Genomic DNA, 18,470 nt, shown 5'->3' on the forward strand with positions numbered 1-18,470 from the left:
TATATATATATATATTAATTCGGTTCAGCTTTTAGAACGAGCTAAAGAGACTCTTAATCCTTAAAGATAAAGAGCTATACTATATAATTATTATTATAATATACTATAAGAAGAGAATTATGTATATATTAATAAACGATCTTAAGAATACTAATATATAACGCGAGTTATTCCGGAAAGTAATACTACTTATACTAGAGAGTTAGCTTAACTTCCCTAACTATATTATTAATGTACTAAAAGTGATGAATACTATACTAGATAGCGAGATTAAGTACCGCTAATAGAACTATAAGGTCACGTTCGAATCGCTCTAGGAGACTATCTAGCATAAGGACGCCCTTATATATATAGAGCCTTAGGGGTGAATACTGCCTACGAGACACACCTATAAAGTCTTATCTTTTAAGTAAAGTTTAGTTAAGTAGACTAGCTTAGTTTACACTAAAGATCTAGGCTTAGTTAAAAACTTAACATAAGCACATTAATACCTTAAGAATATATAAGCGCTACATAAATACCATAAATATTTAGTCCGACTTAAGCATAAGGTTAAGGTTATAATCATTAAGTAAATACTCACGCTAATGGCAGCTAAGGCTAATATCTCTATTGTTTTATCTTACTTTTACCGTTTAGGTTAGCTAATAGAGAGTAAATTAGAGAATATATACAGTAAAACATAATAAAAGAGCTAATAAGAGAAGGGTAAGTACGTAATATTTAATAAGTAAGACATCCCAGATTCTTAGGAGCCGACTTCCTCCTTGGGTGCGCACCTCTTGCCCTTTCGCTCACCCCAATCACACCTCTAACACTCTCGCTTCACACCCACCAGTCCCCTTGACTCACCCGCAGCTCACCTCGACTCACCCGCAACCACGGCGATGATAGGTTCGGGACGGAGGACTCGACAATGCGTGGTTCGAACCGGGTCGCAGCGACGCTGCCCGGCGAGGACCACCCTGCATTTTCGGCGGGGGGTGTTCAGGGTAGCGTCGAGCGACTTGTTCCCCCCAGCGATTAATGCCGCACGCACGTATAAAGGGGGGATCTGCCCGCGCTGCAACTGAAACGGTCGGTTGGTCTCCCAACTTACAGAACCTCGCCTTTTCGTGGGTTATCAGGGACCGGCTGAATGCGGTACGGTCCTACCCTCGTTGACATGTGAGAGCCGATGGCCTCCTACATTTTATCCCCTGCTTACTTGATTGATTTAGTGGCCCCTCTAAAGTGCTCAAGGTTCACCATGGAGGATCGACTCGCTGCTCGAAGACAGGCGGAACAGGACAGGCTTCGCGAAAAGCGGAATTTCCGCCACTGGGAAAGCCAGGCTACGGATGAAGTAGTTCTGAAGCCCATCAAGCCGAAAACCGAGAACGGTTATAACAGGATGCTCGACGCATGGGATAAGTGAGCCACTTCCAGTCGGTCTGGGAGACGACCGTATTGACACGGTGTTAGGTTTAGCGCTCGGCGCCGTGGCGCCTCCCCCTTCCACTTAAAGACGCTCAAACAGTTCTTGAAATGGTACTGCGACGGACGGAAGGGTCGTATCCCCGCGGCGGACGACGACGACGAAGACGACGGCGTAGACGACGGCGAAGGGGAGGAAGACGCCGACAGAGAGCTTCGAATGACGCAGGACTCCGTCTACACATGTTGGAAGAGCTTCCTATCAGGGTGGCAACGCCGAGAGACAACGTCCTTTCCGAAGCATATTCAGACCACGATCAAGACTGTAAGCTCCTCTATCGATAGTCTCCCAAACATAAGGTCAACGCTCAATGCCTTATACTCTCTAGCTTGTCTACGGCGGTGACAACAACTACCTAAACCTAAGAACAATACAGCGTCCGGCTCGAAATTTCACCGTCATAGACCACAAAGTTTGCGTTGGTCAACTTTGGGGAAACGACTGGCACGACTTCTACTGTGAATCATACCGCGTCCGTCTTCACCTGATGCAGCTCCTACACGCGAATACATCTGCTCGAACCGCGGAATACGTAATGAACCTAAGATATCGTGTATTATGCTACCCTCACCATAGCTTTATAGACATCGACCTTAGCTGACAGCTTTAGGATACCGCCATCTACCAAGTATGGTTTGAAGATAAACCGCAACCACAGATTGTGATCGATCTCTGTCGCAAACATACTAAGGGACTTGCCAACCTCCCGCGCAAACAGTAGGCTCTCCCCTTCTATCCAGGAGACACGAGACTAACCGCGGGCTAAAGACCAGAGCATCTCTTGTACGAACTTGTTGACCAACCGTTTTACTATAATACGGTGTTATTCTTCGTGAGTCCTATCCTCGCGCTTGGCGGCCTACGTGACTTCAAAACCTGGCAAGACATCCGTGCTATACAAAAGCCAGGTGGCCGTGAATGGGTTCCGCTGCACTACCATAAGGATTTACTGAAGAGGCCGGTCTTCCCGAGATATGCGTCCCCGTGGGAACCGGCGACGTCGATGATAAACGCTCTAGGTGACCTGGGAGAACGAGCAGGCTTCCGCGATAGACCGACGCCGGGTGCGATCCGTCGTGAAGGTCTACTCAAAGTTGATAGTGAGTGACCTAATGTATAAGGGAGATTGCCCGCATGGGAATGTGTACTGACTGGCGCTCTGAAAAAGTGCACGGTTATTCCATCAACGAAAGGATGAGACACGCCGACCATATCAACGCCAATACGTACGGGGGGTACTATCAAAGTGGCATCTCTACCGTAGATGGTCAGGCTACGTTCTTCGGCCTTGAGAAACAGGGAACGAAACTTCACGAAATGTTCCGTGGCTTCTCGATTCACAGAATCCATGATTACAACCCCGAACTCCCCCAGAATTTACACGCCAAACTAGACCGTTACGCCTCGGAAGCTATAAAGGATCCTGCTTTATATGAAGATTCGTCCGGCCTAGGAGTTACTCAAAAACTTTATGAGAAGAAACGACAGTACAAGGCGAGCCTTCTCCAACGACAACGGCTGTCATTTTTTGATGATTGGACGTCTCCCTACCCAAAGCTACCTTATGAATCTGATTTCCAACAAACTAGGAAGCTCATGCCTGAACGTGATCGCCTAGCATCCACGTTGTTCATGTCCGGCTCATTGCGAGATACCAACGGGTGCCGCATCATACAGGACCTTGTGGCTCTATGCTCATCACAAAACTCTGATACATTCTGTTCTACTCTCAACGAATCCCGAACCGAATGCCTTACCTGTGGTCTGGCCAGAACCAGCAGCAACCACAATTGGTGGTATCACTTGTACAGTTGTCGGAAGAAACAGAGCGCAGCCAATGGGGGGGTCTCTGAGTTTTGTTTCTTATGCTTCCAGTGGCTCGACGACGCTGAGTCCTGGCACAACCACGCTCGTCACCATCTCGAACACGTAGCAACTCTGCCGCTGAAATGTAACCTCACGGTCTTCCGTGGGAATGTTATCCGGCCCGCCCTCTGCCCGAACTGTCTGGGAAACGATATCCTCACGCCCACACAGAGGATGCGTCAGTTTCTTAATGTTACCGAGTGGAAAGACCATGTTCATAGGTGTTACCCTCGGCAAGGGCCATCATTTGAATGCAGACACCCCCGTTGCCGTCAGGTGCCGGCTTTTGACCAAAACAGTCTATTTATTGAGCACCGGTCGGACCTCCACCAGACTCCGTCGCCTAAAAGTGATCAGGCAAAGACACTGGAGTACGCCGATAAGCCAGTCTACCAAGCTAAACGGTCAACCGCCATCGATGGTAGACACCCTATTCGACGCTTGGCGGGTAGGCACGGCAGCAACAATTTCGTGAACTATTCATCTATGTGCATGAAAGAAAAGATTGAGAATCGGCGCACCGGAAAGCCACATAATTCCTCTGGAATCCCAGAACGGACGGTGGAGGTCTCAAGCGCATTATCTCAACGTCACCGTCGTCAGTCGGACCCTGCGGAAGTATCCGACACTGATCAAGCATCGTCCCCTGTTCTCGATGGTATCGAAAAAGGGAAAAGTGACAATGTACAACCACCGGCCTACTCGAAAGCGTCGGTAAACGATGTTCAGGCCCCGGGCAGTAACGAGGACCGAGGCAGCGTCGACTCAACTCCAGGACAGTCAGTAGTCCGTTTGCTTGGACAGGATATATCACTCCTCGAAGCCAAAAGCAGTGATGTACGGCAGGGTAAACGTCTATCTCTGGCAGCGGATGCCGACCAACAAGGCACACGAAAAAAGAGGAAATGCAATATCACGATCGAGATTCCACCTCGACCAACTGATTGGTGGGTCTGGGAAAAGCTTGTTTCTCCAACAGAGAATCGAGGCTCGAAGGCGTCTTCAAGCAGTCGAGATCCACCCCAAAAGCGATGTCCAGGCAGACCGAAGGCGCCAACCAAAATGGACGCCTTGGATGGTTGTGCACTGAAGCGACCACGCGGTAGACCGCCAGGGTCTCGCAATAAGAATAGACGCTTCAACTAGTATAGCTTATATCATCACGGATATCAGGACTCGAGCCACACCCGCAAAACAAGGCATTGTTCATTATATATATCTTACAAGGGGATGGATGATGGTCTAGTAAGCCAAGCTTCCCTTTTGTCGTCTCTACTCATGAAAACGTCTCTTCTACTCCTTCTGTGATATTTTACAATTATCAAGCGTATTAGGAAGTTTGCTGTTACATCTGGTTATAGTAGTACAGTAACTTCTTAGCGAAGATCCTAGTTGCCCGGAGGTATGGTATATAGCGCTTGATATTGGATCATAGTTGCTTACTATATTATCTATGATTTAGAAAATTGTGGTACGTTGTCTCAGATCTACCATAATTACAAGGGATCAGGTAAGCCGTTCTTATCTAAGTGGTATTCTATTCATCAGAAATTTAATCTCGCATAGCCTCTAATAAGTGAACCTAGCACTCAACGAAAGAATGAGTCAATGCCCGTGCACGAACACAGTTCGGACCACCACATGCCGGGCACGTGAGACCGGGACACCAATCCGTTCCCATCTCTGACACGGTTATCCACGTAAAGTCCTCGACATGTTTCGCACACAGTATGCACTCTTGATTAGTCGTAGCTTCCGGTACCTGTTGGCAGCATCTTGGAGGGTAGGTAAGCCAAGCCGTTACTGGTATCGCGTTATCTGCTGTATTGGGAGGGCCTTGGAAACTCCACCGGTCCACTGGTTGATAATTGTAAAGACAGTCGTTGCCCGTCTCAGGTGCAGCAGGGTCCTGGTCAAATATCGCTTGAACATCGTTGATCGTATTCGCAGGTTGTTGTCGCTGCTGGAGTTGATTCCAGATAAGGCGGCCGTCCTCTCCAAGCTGTGTAGAAGCCACCTCTATCGCCGCGACGGTAGGTACTTCGGCCATCTGACCCTTTGTACCGTCTGCTTCTCGTTTCTGCTCTTTATCCTGGCCACTGTCGGAGGGTTCCACTTCAGAATCTGCTTGCCTTGTTTTATGGCACTGCAATTGCTGTGTGGCGGTATCCAATGCCAACTTCACCTGCTTTAACTCTGCCCTAGATGTAGAAAGGAGCTCCCTAGCATGTGCTTTGCTTTCACTGAGTTGTTTCTGTAACGATGAGACTTCGCCTTTTTGCTCGGTAATGGTCCGTTGAGCCTCCGCCAGCTCTTCTTCTGTTGAGCTGTAAGTGGTGGCTTGATCTCTTATTTGTCGATAGACTTCCGTGCATTCCTTCTCCATTTGTTCTTTTGTGGCTTTGGTACACAACAGCTCTTCCATGGTTGATTCGGCGGCACGCTGGGTCTGTACCAGACTCTGATTGGTCGATGATAGTTGCTGCCTGTAATTGTGTAGTTCCTGCTCAGCTGCTTGGTCTCTCTCGTGGAGACATCGCCTCAGGGTTGCAAGCTCGCTAGTCAGACTAGTGACAGTTTGTTCCGTTTCCATGAGATGCCTCCTGACCTCGGTGATCTTGCTTTCTTGCTCACTATGTTCACGTCTGACTCTGCTTAACGCCTCCTCCGTTGAGCCAAGTTTTTGGCAATTCACCTGGAGTTGCTGCAGGTACTCCTTTGGTTGACGCGCAATGCTCTGATAGTGCACTGTTGATTTTCGCTCCCTAGCTCGGTACCACTCCGAGGGTGTACTAGGCTGGATTTCCGAGTGACGGACGCGACGCAGACTCCTCCGCTTCCGTTTCGGTTTGATTCTCAACTCGAGACTGGTTTGAAGGGATATCGTGTACTCGATAAGCTTCTCCTTCGTGGCACTCTGGAGATGGGTTTGCAATTCAGAACGGTCAGCGGGAAGCTCACTGCCCAACTGTTTCGAAAGGACCTTCTTCCAAGAGCGAGCAGAATACTCGTCATCTATGAATGAGGAAATTCTAGCCACGAGCTCTTCCTCATTGTACTCCTCCAACTTTTTCTGCGTTCTGGTAGGTTTCTGTTTGCGATCCATGAGGAAGAGAAGTAAGGAAGGTGGGAGAAAGGAGGAGGGCGGGCGGTATGAGACCTTTAAATATGCTGTTAGTGCTTTGTGATCATGGGTGCATTCTTTTCTTGTCTTAATCCCTGTCCTTGCCCATCGTGCCAATGCCGCTGAGGTGGGTGGGAGCAAGGTTTACCTTGTACACTATGCATCCTAGTCTCTAAGCCCCGTCTCGTCACGTCTTACTTTCCTCTTGTTCTCTCTTGGTGATGAGTTTATTGTGCCTTCTGTGGGTTTTTTTCTGCTCACACACATATCCTGCCTCCAAGGTCACAAAACAGAGCCAGAGGACTACCGTCTCCTCTCTTCTAAACTTATATTGCCTCTTGGCCCGTGTGAGGGCTGGTGGCACTCTTCAAGAGGGCAAGTCGTCGTAGCTCTGCGTTCGAACCACGCTCTTGTTCGGTTAGGACAATAATCCAATGGCAGAAATAGCTCACCAGAAACTAAAATAGTAGAAAGGGAAGCCGTCAAAAGCCGAGTCATCAGCCACGCGGAAGCTGTGATATGCCAGATATCCAAGAGGTACCTGCTTGGGTAATCTCTGCTTATGTGTGTATAGGCTCATGGTGGCCGTATGTTATACTATCCTCTTCCAGTGTTGTTTGGGCACGGATAGCAAGCAATCAGCTGGAAGAGGAGAAAGAATCACAGAGCCATGTTAAAGCGCCATCAAGACATCGGGCCCCAGGAACAGCCCTAATCAAATCACTGTTCACACTATCTACTCATTAGTAACGGGTCTGCTCCACTACTTTCTGCCGAGCAGAAGCATGGATTACGCGGTGGCGAACCTCATTCAGACTAGAAGACCAAGGTAGGTATAAGAGACTGATCATTCGACTTTGGCAGCCAATCCAACTGATAAAGGGGCCTGGGGTGTTCTGATTCGAAAGTGGATCTGGGGCTCCAAGATGATCCAATCGTCTTTGAAATTCACTGTACTAACCGACCTTGACTTATACCGGCAAGCATGTTGGCCGCTACTGAGGCTGCTGAACTTCCAATGAATCTGCCTTGCTTCGTAGACTGATAGACAATCTTATTACTCTGGGGCTAGGTAATATTCTCCCAGTCAATTCCTAGTTTGGCTAGATGTTTCTCAGAGATACCTATACGTCTGAGTATTTCACTGTCCCTCTACCACTTACCACCCGAACTTTTCTTCGACGAAATCCAAATTTACACCTTTATCCAGCATCAGTCTTGAAACGCGCCTGACTTCATCGGCCAGCCCTCCACTGGAACAAACACCTACCCCGATACATCCCAACTGCTCAGCTGCTTCTTGGCTCATCAAGGACTCAACATCAGGCCTGCCTTTTGACATTCGAATGGTCCCGCCGGAGCTTTGTACGCATTCAGTCCAGCGAGCTCGAGTGACATATACAAGAATTTGCAATACTTCGCTTCGACCTTTCATAAGTAGGATCTCTCGTAACCATGGTCGGATCCAGTCAAGGCAGCCAGTGCTAGGAATAACCCATGCCAACTTGATTCTCTTGGTTGCCACCATTTCTAGGGCGTAACCTCGAATGAGTGTCCTTATATGTCCAAGGTGATGAGTGATCCCTACACCTCCAGCAAAGAGGATCACTAGCCCGTAGCTAGACAAATCTCGTGATATACCGTAAGGTCCTTCGATAAGGGCAATGGTTTGAAAAGGCGTAGCCGCCTTTATAGCTCGACGCCAGAGCTTTTTAGTTAGCCCAGATCGTGTCTTAATAATCAGGAACATGACTTTCTCTGTGGAATTCTCGGAGAGGTAGACGGTCTCCTGACCGAAGTATTGCCCTCCAATGCATTGTGAACCGGGTGACAGGGTCGAATCCAAAGTTCCAGACACTCCAGACCATGCGACTGAGAGTGGGTGAGCTGTCCATAAGCCAACGGATGGAAGGGTTAGATACAAAAATTGACCGGGTCTGAAGCTCCAGGGCCGCGGACATTTGATGGAGATCCGTAAGGCATAATGTGGTAGAACTTCGACATCTGCTGTAGTAGCCTTTCTGCCCAAGCTCCGATACAGCAAGGTGAGCAGCCGAAGACCACGAAAGCCTCCCCAAGCTCCGGCCGCTCCTACCACCAAGGCTTCCTGGGGCAAATCCTCGAGATGCCTGTAAAGACATGCCAACACCAAAACTGCCATCGCGATATGCAGATGTAAGAATAATTCGTAGGCCAAATGCCTCGCAGTCTTCAAACTCTGCAGCAAGATGACCGTGGATCCGAGAGCGGCAGTTAAGCCGCTGTAAATAAAAGGCGTGTGTGTGGCGGACCGCATAGCTGCCCAGCCTTCGAATTCCACCTTAACTATCAGCCAGCAGGTGGCATGGGCAAGGGCCTGAAGGATCGCTAAGCGTCCCAGCCAGCGATGAATCATGTTAAATGTAGCGTATGAGATGTTCAGCAATGATATCAAGGGATTCCTTATAGAAGATAGAACCATGATTGGAAGCAGATTCGTCACGCAGAGCGTTCCCGCCCGGTTTGCGGATGCCTTCAACACTTCTGCATTGGATTGGGTCCACGGTAATTTCCACGTGAGGTAAAATCCATTGGCGGCTATGAAGATAAGTATGATTGTGACTTCAATGCGCGTAGGTAGAAATCCTAGAACAATCCACCGACCCAAGGCGATTTCCCGGGCTCTTCGATTGCGAAACATAGAGGCGTAAAGCAGTCTGGCTTTTAGGAAGGAGATGCTGGGAGATCCGGAAGAAAAGGAATGCCGTGCTCCTCCTGCACCATCGATGGACACTAGAAATCGCACATAAACAGTGGCGCTTTGAGTAATCCTATAGGCCAAGAAGACTCCAATTATCCCTAGTATGGTCCAGATATATTAGTGCGACAAAGAATAATTGAGGTCGTCTAGGATCTTTTTATCGGTATCGGCGTCTTCCCCTTTATTGTAGTCAACCGAGACAGCTTGTGCCACTAGAATGAGTTGTAGAGAGAAGGGGAAAGTAAATCTGGTCACACGTGTGGTTGAAAGCATTGTATTTGAATCGTCGTCTCACTTATTGTTCAACGAGCGACGTCGATGTTACTACTTGAGTATATAAGCTAACCCGGTGGCCTTTATACTGGAGATGTTCAGCACACGAAATTTACACTACCTAGACTCTGAGGTACTGTATCATCTTAATAATGTCGTAGGATTTCCTGACGCATCAGCGACAATATAGGATAAGATCGCTAAGATGCAAGCTTCCTACTCCCACGATTTCCATTGTGACTTTACCTTCCTACTTAATTTTTAAGTAGTTCCACCTACTACTGTAGACTCGGAGGGATACAAACCTAGTACTCACGAGCTTTCATACAACGCTTGGACCAATATGCTCTATGGTACTCCAGTATTTCTCGACGCTTGTTCCTATGGTTAACCTTCCAGCCACCTAAGACCTCATAGGGACGTGAGATACTAGAGGTGTGGTATTCTGAGGTGTAAACCATGAAGGATCATGGACATTACGTCACAGACCACTGTATTCTATGATACTGTATTATAGGATTTCACAAGTTCTAGGCCACTCTAATCTATGGGATATTTTAGTTCGTCTACCCACAAACTCCTGGGGGATAGCAGCTCGAACGCAACCACTGGTTGTTTGAGTTTCGGGTTCTAAGCGCCGCATCTATTCTGTGGGTTTTAGTTGTTCTTTTACTGTGGGTCCATAGAGAGGACATCCGCATCTTTTCGTGGGGAGAAACAACAGAAATCCTGGGCGCTCTTATTATCGGTGATCGCCTCATTAAGCCCCGCATCACTTATGGTTTCACCTGTATTGTGACATCAACGGGGAGGACATCCACTTTCCAACTTTTCGAGGGCTTATATAACCAGCGAAAGACCACCGGCAGTTATATCCGTATCTGGCCTGTTTCAGATAGGGGTTTCACATACGATAAAGCCTAGGATAGCGGCAGCTCTACCACCATTTATCGTGGTCGTACGATACTTGTCAGGGTCAGGAAAGGACCCGGAAAATTTGAATCTTCACCTCTTCTCTACAGTACCACAGGCTTGCATATGCTCATCTGCTGGCTGACTAATTGACTCTGACTGCTTGTACGCTCCCTGCATGCTTTCTTTTGTGAGAGCTTCGTATGCTTAAGATTCACTCGAGAGTGAATTCTGCTGCTAGTCAGGTGGTTCAAGGGTGCAAATTTACTACGTCTTGAGCTTCTCTTGACGAGGTACTGACTATATCTATCTCCTGAGTAGAACGTGACTATTTGGGGTGCCACTTGTAAATGTTCATTCTCGATGACCAAATGCGTGATGAATGTCCCGTAAACTTCATTGCTGCGGTGGGTACATAGACTGATGACTGAATAGTCGGCAAACCCCTGCGCCCAACTAGGGTTGTGGCTTCTTGAACCGAGATGCAATCTATATACGATATATATGCCGCTTAATATGGTAGATAGGTGTCAATTCCAGGGTTTATCAATTGGGCATTGTTGTACGTAATAGTACAATTGTCCTTATGTTCCTCCTCACCATGAGCTCCTACTTAGTCTCGAGTCGATCGTCAGAACGCAGAGATCTCTCGACATTTCCTTGAGTTTGTCTGTCGCCGAGAGCTGGAATCGCAGTGGAAGATTCAGATCCGTCGGAACTTTGTTCAGGCCCTATACTTCCAACCGTTTGCACGTTCAAATATTGCGAGTTTAAGGTTTGGAGAAGATCCATTGCGCAATGAAGAGTAGCCAGGGTATCCGAAAGAGTGGTCTCCAGTGAGGTAACGTTGGAAGACAGATAGAGATTTCGAGTGTATTCCTGGTTGAGTCGGACAAAGCACCATTGAAGGTCACACTTGGCTCTGGCAAGCTCTAACATCAATGTGTTGCACCCGCCACAATCAGAATGCTGGATGGTGTTCCTAGCCACTGTTGCTTAATTGAGCTAGACTAAGCTTAGAATATCATTGAATGTGAAAGAGTTCTACCGCTTCCGAATTATGTAGCTGTGCAGAAATATTACTCACCTTAACCTCTAAACTCTGTGGGTAACGACCGTTCACAAGTTTCTATGGCTCTCCTACGGTATCGACTGTTAGGTGAGGAGGCTGTCAGTTATGCCTTAAAAGGGCCCTATGCTCTTTGGAAATCATGCTCCGTGGCTCCATGGATTCTCACAAGGCTGCTCCGAGGCCAGCTAATCAACGTCGTGCTCGATGGCGCGAGAGATGTCGCCGGCTACTGTCTGAACATATTCGTAAGCGTTTATATCCTGCTAAGGCCGCAGTATCAAACACGGACTGAGAAACACAGAAAAGCACTTGGGGATTGAAGTGGCCCCAAGAGAGGTTCGGTTGATTCCTGAGCCAGATTCATTATACGAATGGGATTATTTGCCAGAGCGACAGCATTTGTTCCAGAAGCAGATCAGCAAACACAATATTGCAGCATGCAAAGAGATTGCTGCCGGGATTGGAGAATCCATTTATGCCGTCTCACGGGGCGTGCCACGGTCGACGACTGTAGAGACTCAAGTTACTGGAAATGCTCTCTATCAAAATCTGCAAGAAGCCTCAAAATCGCGCAGTTTTTCATCTATCGTCATGGAGCTCACCGAGCGTACGAGAATTCAGTCTTCTCAATTAACAGAAGCTAGAAAGTTAATCGAGGAAAGGGACGATACTGTCGGATGTCTACGGACGCAGAACGAAGAGGGGGAGAGGCGCATAGTAGAGTTTGAACAACAAATCGCCACAGCCTTAGCAAGATTCAGAGACTTCCAACATTGTGTCAATACCTTTCAGGATGACATAATGAGCGTCCTAAGATGATTATCCAGATGAGCATATAACGCCGTGGTCTTGTGAAAGGTTCGGCGCCTTTGAGATAACCACTGAGGACCGCACATGAGCTCCTACTGACCTTTGTTCACCTAACGCTGTAACACTTGTGAGACTTTCTCTTGCCATACAGTACCATTAAGTCCTGTACTTTTGACGACACGGGATATTCGACACGGGATATGACTGTGGCAATGCGAGGCATATACTCGGTGGCAAGGGTCACAGCCGGCTTTTCTTGCATTATCGTTGGCAGCATTCCGCCTGTGAGAAAGTCAATAGCACCTGAATGTGTAAATATGCGGTGATAGTTCGTGGGACCGGTGACGATAAGAAATGGCAATAGTATGTGAGGTAGTCCTATCAATAACCTATACTAGAGAATTCGAGCGTTAAGATGATGGGCCGTTTTCAAGAGCACTAATTCGTTCATTGTTCGGGCCAAAGGACGGAAAACAATTCAGTACAGGTAGATACTAATTAGCACACCTTGTCCGTGGCGAGCATTTGAGTATATTCGTTTAGTAGCTTAGTAAGGTGAGATGAAGTGTCTACAAAGTTGTGGTCTAGTTAGGTAGGGCAAAAGCCAGACCATAGACCCAAGCCTCTTGTTTCGTGGCATCACCGTCTATACACCGTAGTCTCTACATATAGTAATGCCGCGAGCGAATCTGACCAGTGCAAGGTCGATTAGAGAAAAACCCAAGGGTAGGACACGATTACTTGTTGTACCTGATTGCCATTTGTATTTGACTAATCTCCAAGAACGCCCTTCTCGTCAAGCACCAAAGAGCGTCTGGACTTATCAGGCACTTGATACTCATGTTCATGATACTGCACATCCGGATCCACCTGCTCAGCGATTGCGCGCCTTAGACTGGCTCTGGACCTCGCGTCAACACACACTAAAACCCCAGTCAGATGATATTCGCCAGTGCGGACGACCTTACCTGATACGAGCAGCTTTCCTCGGCCATCTCGACTCCTTTCTTGGTCCAGAACCTGCTCAAAATGGGCCGGCAGAGCAATCAGTTTAATTAGATCATGTTGTCCGGCGGCGATCACATCGCCCGAGAGTAGGTTTATTGGGCGATCACTACCACTCGTAGGTCGGTATTGACTATTCCCGGGGCTGTGGATCCGTATTTCCAACATCTTTACAAGTGAGGTTAGTCCTCACTGACTCTTGGAGAAACACGTACAAAGGATGTGTCGTTCGGCAACAGTTTGTCAAACCATTTCTTGACCCACTTGTCATGATCTGAGTTGCGTGTCAGTACCATGGAAATAATGTCTTCGGCCTAGAAATTTACTGCTGTCTTGAACTTGCCATATAACGACTACACGTCTGGTTCGGATAGAGGCCTCCGAACGACCCTGCATGAGGCTTTTCAAATAGGGGAGGTGTGCTGTGATACCGACATCGGTGGCCAGCATCAATACAGATCCGTAATCCCCAAAGTTTTCAGACCGCCCAAAGGGACGACTAATCCATGTCACGTACTCATCGTCACGGTATGACAATAACCGTCGAGTGAACCCTCTCCTTTTACGGACCAACATGTCTAACTGCATCATCCCACGTTTGGGGTCATTCTCCCACCACACAATCCAAAACGGATGTCGTTGAAATGAGGACAGTATTCCGAGCCTTGGGATGGTAACGAATAGATACTGGCCGGGTTGCACGTCCCATAGACGGCGAAGCTGTATTTCGAGGTGACACGCACCCGTCATGACCACCTGGTCACCGTTTTGCGACCGATAGAATGTCACAATTCTTACTCTGGGTAGCCAGCTTCCTCGACCTAGGTTGATAATGTAACAACCGTCGAGAAGGAGACCAACAAGGAGCCAACTGGCCCAGAAAACAACACCCCCTAGAACGTAAAATCGAGCTTCGAATTGGCGACTGGAGAGATGACGCCATAGAGCGGATACTGCCACCCCCGTTATCAAAATATGCAAGGCTAAAAAACACTCGTAGAAACGACGACGCGTGCCTGGGACCGTTAGTGGAGCCGTGAAGGTGAGTGCTACCGAAGCATAAAATGGAGTTAGTTTCCAGCGTATTCCGTTCCAACAACACAGACTTACAACGGTTCCAGATTTTACTAGCGAATTCCATGGCAATCCCGCAGTCAATGCTCTGGCTATAATGTGGATCGTCGCTTCTACCAGCGTCATACAGCCAATCCATCGATGCATGATTTTCGGCATCCGAAGAGTGATGCCGAGAAAGTCTGCTACATCGCTGAGTTGAATGCCCACCAGAAGTGGGACCAAGTTAATGGTGGCGAGTATTCCGCTTCGCATGGCAACCTCGGCGAGATCGTTCACCCTCATACTCATACATATCGCATTTGCCGTAACATACAACACGACGAAAATGATGTCGAATTCGCTTATTGCCGTCGTCGGAAAAGTACGCCTCAAACTTGCTGCAAGCCATTCGACACAGAAAAAGGCCAGAGGTGAGAGGAGAGCTCGAAGGGCCCAGCGTAGGACTCGAAAAGTCTGCCATGCCAAGGCTATGAAGATTATGCCTAAACCATACCATTGCGAAATAGTAGCGTGAAGTTCCATAAATCGATTGTAGATTGTAGGATCGCTGTAAGGTATAACCGGAAAGATGACCTATAATATATTAGCCGCCGTATTTAAGCAACGTAGAATTAATGACTACGCCCTCGATATATAGTGGGTACCACTCTAAGTCAGTGTGAAAGCATAAGGATATAGTAGCGTCAGTAGCTATATGCTATAATACGTGGAAGTTATTGGCCCAATGAGCCAAGACTTTAGTAACCCAGGAGGATATAGACCTACCACCAGGAGGTACCTACTTCGCTCCTAGGAGCAGTTTTTCTCCTAGATCCGAAAACCAGTTCCTAGGGCCCTTCTAGATTGTCCCAGGACCAACCAGGGGTATTCCCAGGCGTAAATCTCCTCCCAGGTCCCTCCCGGATAGCTAGTGACGCTAGCGGGTTGCACAACCACGTTCTTCTGAAATATCGGTAAAGAACGCCCATTATAACTCCGTCACTCCGTCAAGTAAAGTATTTCTATGCCTGTGCAGTTATTTCCGTGCAAATTCGAACACTAAAACACCGGTTTAAGCCATTGTTGCGGAAGAGCTAGTGATTTTATGTAATGTCAACTATTTCCATTTATCGCTCTCAGTGATACACTATCCCCGCGACTACACAATTGCTGACAATTGACAGAAAGAAATTGAACATGAATATATAGATGTTCGTAGGACCACAAGGTGTCTTCGACTCATTTCTACTCATTTATATCCATCTCAGCACCGGGACCGGAGACCACCAGTCCCATTTTGCTTCTAAATAAGTTGAGGTCAACATTGCGTTCATTGACAGCAAGGAGTGTACGTTCTACAAAATAGGGAAGTGACGATTCTTCAATGTGGTTAACGTTCTCTGTCAGGAGTCGATAGCCTTGGGATTGTAGTTGGCGAGCGCGTAGTCTGCGCTCTTCCAGACTGAGAACCAGTCTTTTGACTTTGTCAGATGCCTCATAGATGGTGAGATAATATGTTTCAAATGCGGTCCGCTCTCTGCCCAAGACTTGACCGGTTCGAGGAGACCGGCTTCGACGATGCCTGGTTGAACTGGACCCCGAACGCATATCAGCCGCGACGGATCGTGGCTCTCTTGAAGCTCCTAAGGAAGTCTGGGACACGGCCGTCCGGTAAGCCCGACTGCAAGAAGCATAGAGCTCAGTGGCCTCGGGAAACAGTCTTTGCAACAATACTCGTCTGACAAAAAAGGCAGTGATATCCTTGGCCGGGTGGATATGCGGCACGAGGAGTCTATTGATGAAGAGGCTGTTCCGATCGAGATCTGTGGTGCAGCCAAAAGGGATCCCACAGCGGCTCTCAATACGGAAGCTAGATACGGTGTCGCCGGCAACAAAATCATCATACCTTTGGCCATCCGCGTTGTTCAGCGACCGTTCGATTGTGGCAAGCTGTCTGATCCTATCCGATTTAAACCCCAAACTTTCAGACGTTTCAGCAATCTGTGCCCAGTAGATGACTGTGTCGATTTTGATCTGGAAGCGGCCGTCTTCCATTTTCTTATCTTTACGAGGCTTTTGAGGTAGGAGATAAGGCCAAAGTCTCATAGAACAAAGCCACAGCTGCTGATATGACCATAGAAATGCGTCTCGGTGGCTCTCCGATGGCGCCCTAACAAACTCTGTCGCCCCCGTCTGGGTGACTATTTGACGGCTGAACTGGTAGATATCATAAAAGCAAGTCCTCAGTGTGCTACCTTTCGGAAGCTCTCTTGCCGAGAGAATGTATTTAAGCACCTCGCTGCATAGCATGATATACTTGAAATCTTCAAAGAACGTGTAGAATGAGGGAACGGTTTTCGGGTATTTTGCTGTCTCCGAGAAAAACTGTGCCTTGGAATCGTGGTCGAGATGGCCGAGAAATTGTTCCTCGTCCATAGACTTTTGCAGATACTGACGATCGCTCTCTGACAAGTAAGGGCACCTGCCTTGCAATGCCTGAACGTCAGTGTCAGTGATTTTGAGCTTCCCAGCTTCGCTGACAGTATTGAAGAATAGGCAGATGTCGTCTATGTATGCAATGACCTCCTACCACGGATTAGAATCCTGTGCCTCACAGCAAAATATGACCCTACCTCATAACACCTTGAAGCCACAATCTTGTGAAACACTCCTATCCGCGTAGGATGCCATAATGGTGGCCAGGAGAGACATTTATTGAACGAAGCGGCTATGGCAACATGCTGGCTCAGAAACTACTTCAAATGCTTTCTCTTGTTTGGTTTGAGATAAGCCCAACATCTGTTTTCGCCTGGGATATCTCGGGTGTAACGACACTGTTGGATGCCGACATATAATGCAGCATCAGAGGGCGGGCCTTCATTGGAGTAAGAGGCCCTGGTGTACCGCAGGAGGCTATCATCCTGCTCTTGCGGGTCAAGATCAGTATGTGCCCCCTAGAGCAATGTTCCTCTAGTTGACGTACCACGCACAGACAATTCAACTGTCCACCAACGGTCTAATCCGCGCAAGATGGTCTTTGCTGCTTCGATCCTACACTTCCCATGGGTACAATCTATGGTTTCATGGATTCCCAAAAGGAGTTCAGCAGGAGCTCCTTTCGCAGGGGCGGTACCGTGCCGATAATTACTGGCTACATGCCATGCCTGAGATTCGATCGTGGCAGAGATAAAGTTCCGCGGCTCAGTTCTCAAACAACCCTGGTTCTGGAATGTATCCTTAAGGTGCTCGACGTTAGGCTGCCTTTCCAGGGGGATATACGGAAGCCGGATATTGTCGAGGCGAACACTGAATCGACCAAGAGAATACTTCGACCGACATTCTGAGATTGTTGCATCATATCGATTTGCAGCACTCTGTACCCCGTTGTCCATTAGTAGATCCAGTCGACGTAGCACATTTGAGAATCCAAAAAAAAATGGCGTCCTGTTTCAGATCCCTTTCGCCGGGATATCGCTGTTCTATACGATATGCCCGAGGCAGAACCGGTTAATTGGCAATAATCTGTCCCTGGTGGACGACGGATATTGGAGATGTATGCTACCAGTCAATTACAGTGCTCCGGTTCAATTATGACATTTCCAATTAGTGCGGACAAGTTTCTAGGTTAGCAACAGGGTAGAGGTTTCCACACATTCCCGAGGCTCTTATGAGATGGTCAATGGTATTAGGAGGTCTCTGGCTAAGCCCATTGTGCGCACGTCGCTCCGTGGCAGCGCGTGTTGACTTCGGATCAATTTACGTCTCGGTCGTCAAACCCACAGGACCGTTATCTCTTAGCTACGGATTTAGGGAAGTTTGCCCAAATCTGCTTCACGGAATGGATCAACGGCACAAACGAGAAACTTTATTCGAATTCCATGAACGGGATCTGAACAGGAGCGCTGAGCGATCGACCAATGATCGAGGACAGGAAGCAAATCAAGAATTTTCAGATCAAAGCTGTGCTAGATTATTCGAGGATAATCAAGTCGCACCTGATGATGAACCGTCAAACCCTATGCCGAGGAGAACGCCTTTCCGCGAGAATTCCACTTTCGCAAGTCCTGAAGCTGCCTTTGGTTGTGGCATTGTCCCCCAGATGCCACGGAATCAGAGTCCCTGGGATTCGTATCGG

At 48.0% G+C, this 18,470-nt stretch overlaps 3 protein-coding genes across 3 annotated transcripts; 1 reads left to right on the forward strand and 2 right to left on the reverse strand.

Annotated features, from left to right (window-relative positions):
* Positions 1–4,859: 4,859 nt before the first annotated feature.
* PV06_11783 (uncharacterized protein) lies at positions 4,860–6,512 on the reverse strand. The gene has a single exon (XM_016413511.1). It carries the CDS (start codon positions 6,447–6,449, stop codon positions 4,926–4,928), a length of 1,524 nt encoding a protein of 507 aa, XP_016256108.1. The 5' UTR covers positions 6,450–6,512; the 3' UTR covers positions 4,860–4,925.
* Positions 6,513–7,626: 1,114 nt separating this feature from the next.
* On the reverse strand, positions 7,627–9,147 carry PV06_11784 (uncharacterized protein; the record flags this gene model as incomplete). Its single annotated transcript, XM_016413512.1, has 1 exon — positions 7,627–9,147. One exon carries the CDS (start codon positions 9,145–9,147, stop codon positions 7,627–7,629), a length of 1,521 nt encoding a protein of 506 aa, XP_016256109.1.
* Positions 9,148–11,603: 2,456 nt separating this feature from the next.
* Positions 11,604–12,283, forward strand: PV06_11785 (uncharacterized protein; the record flags this gene model as incomplete). The annotated part of the gene is made up of 2 exons (XM_016413513.1): positions 11,604–11,709; positions 11,766–12,283. The coding sequence occupies 2 exons, from the start codon at positions 11,604–11,606 to the stop codon at positions 12,281–12,283; spliced, it is 624 nt and encodes a 207-aa protein (XP_016256110.1).
* Between the last annotated feature and the right edge of the window lie 6,187 nt (positions 12,284–18,470).

Source organism: Exophiala oligosperma (assembly GCF_000835515.1).
Source record: "Exophiala oligosperma strain CBS 72588 unplaced genomic scaffold supercont1.62, whole genome shotgun sequence".
Lineage (NCBI taxonomy): Eukaryota > Fungi > Ascomycota > Eurotiomycetes > Chaetothyriales > Herpotrichiellaceae > Exophiala > Exophiala oligosperma.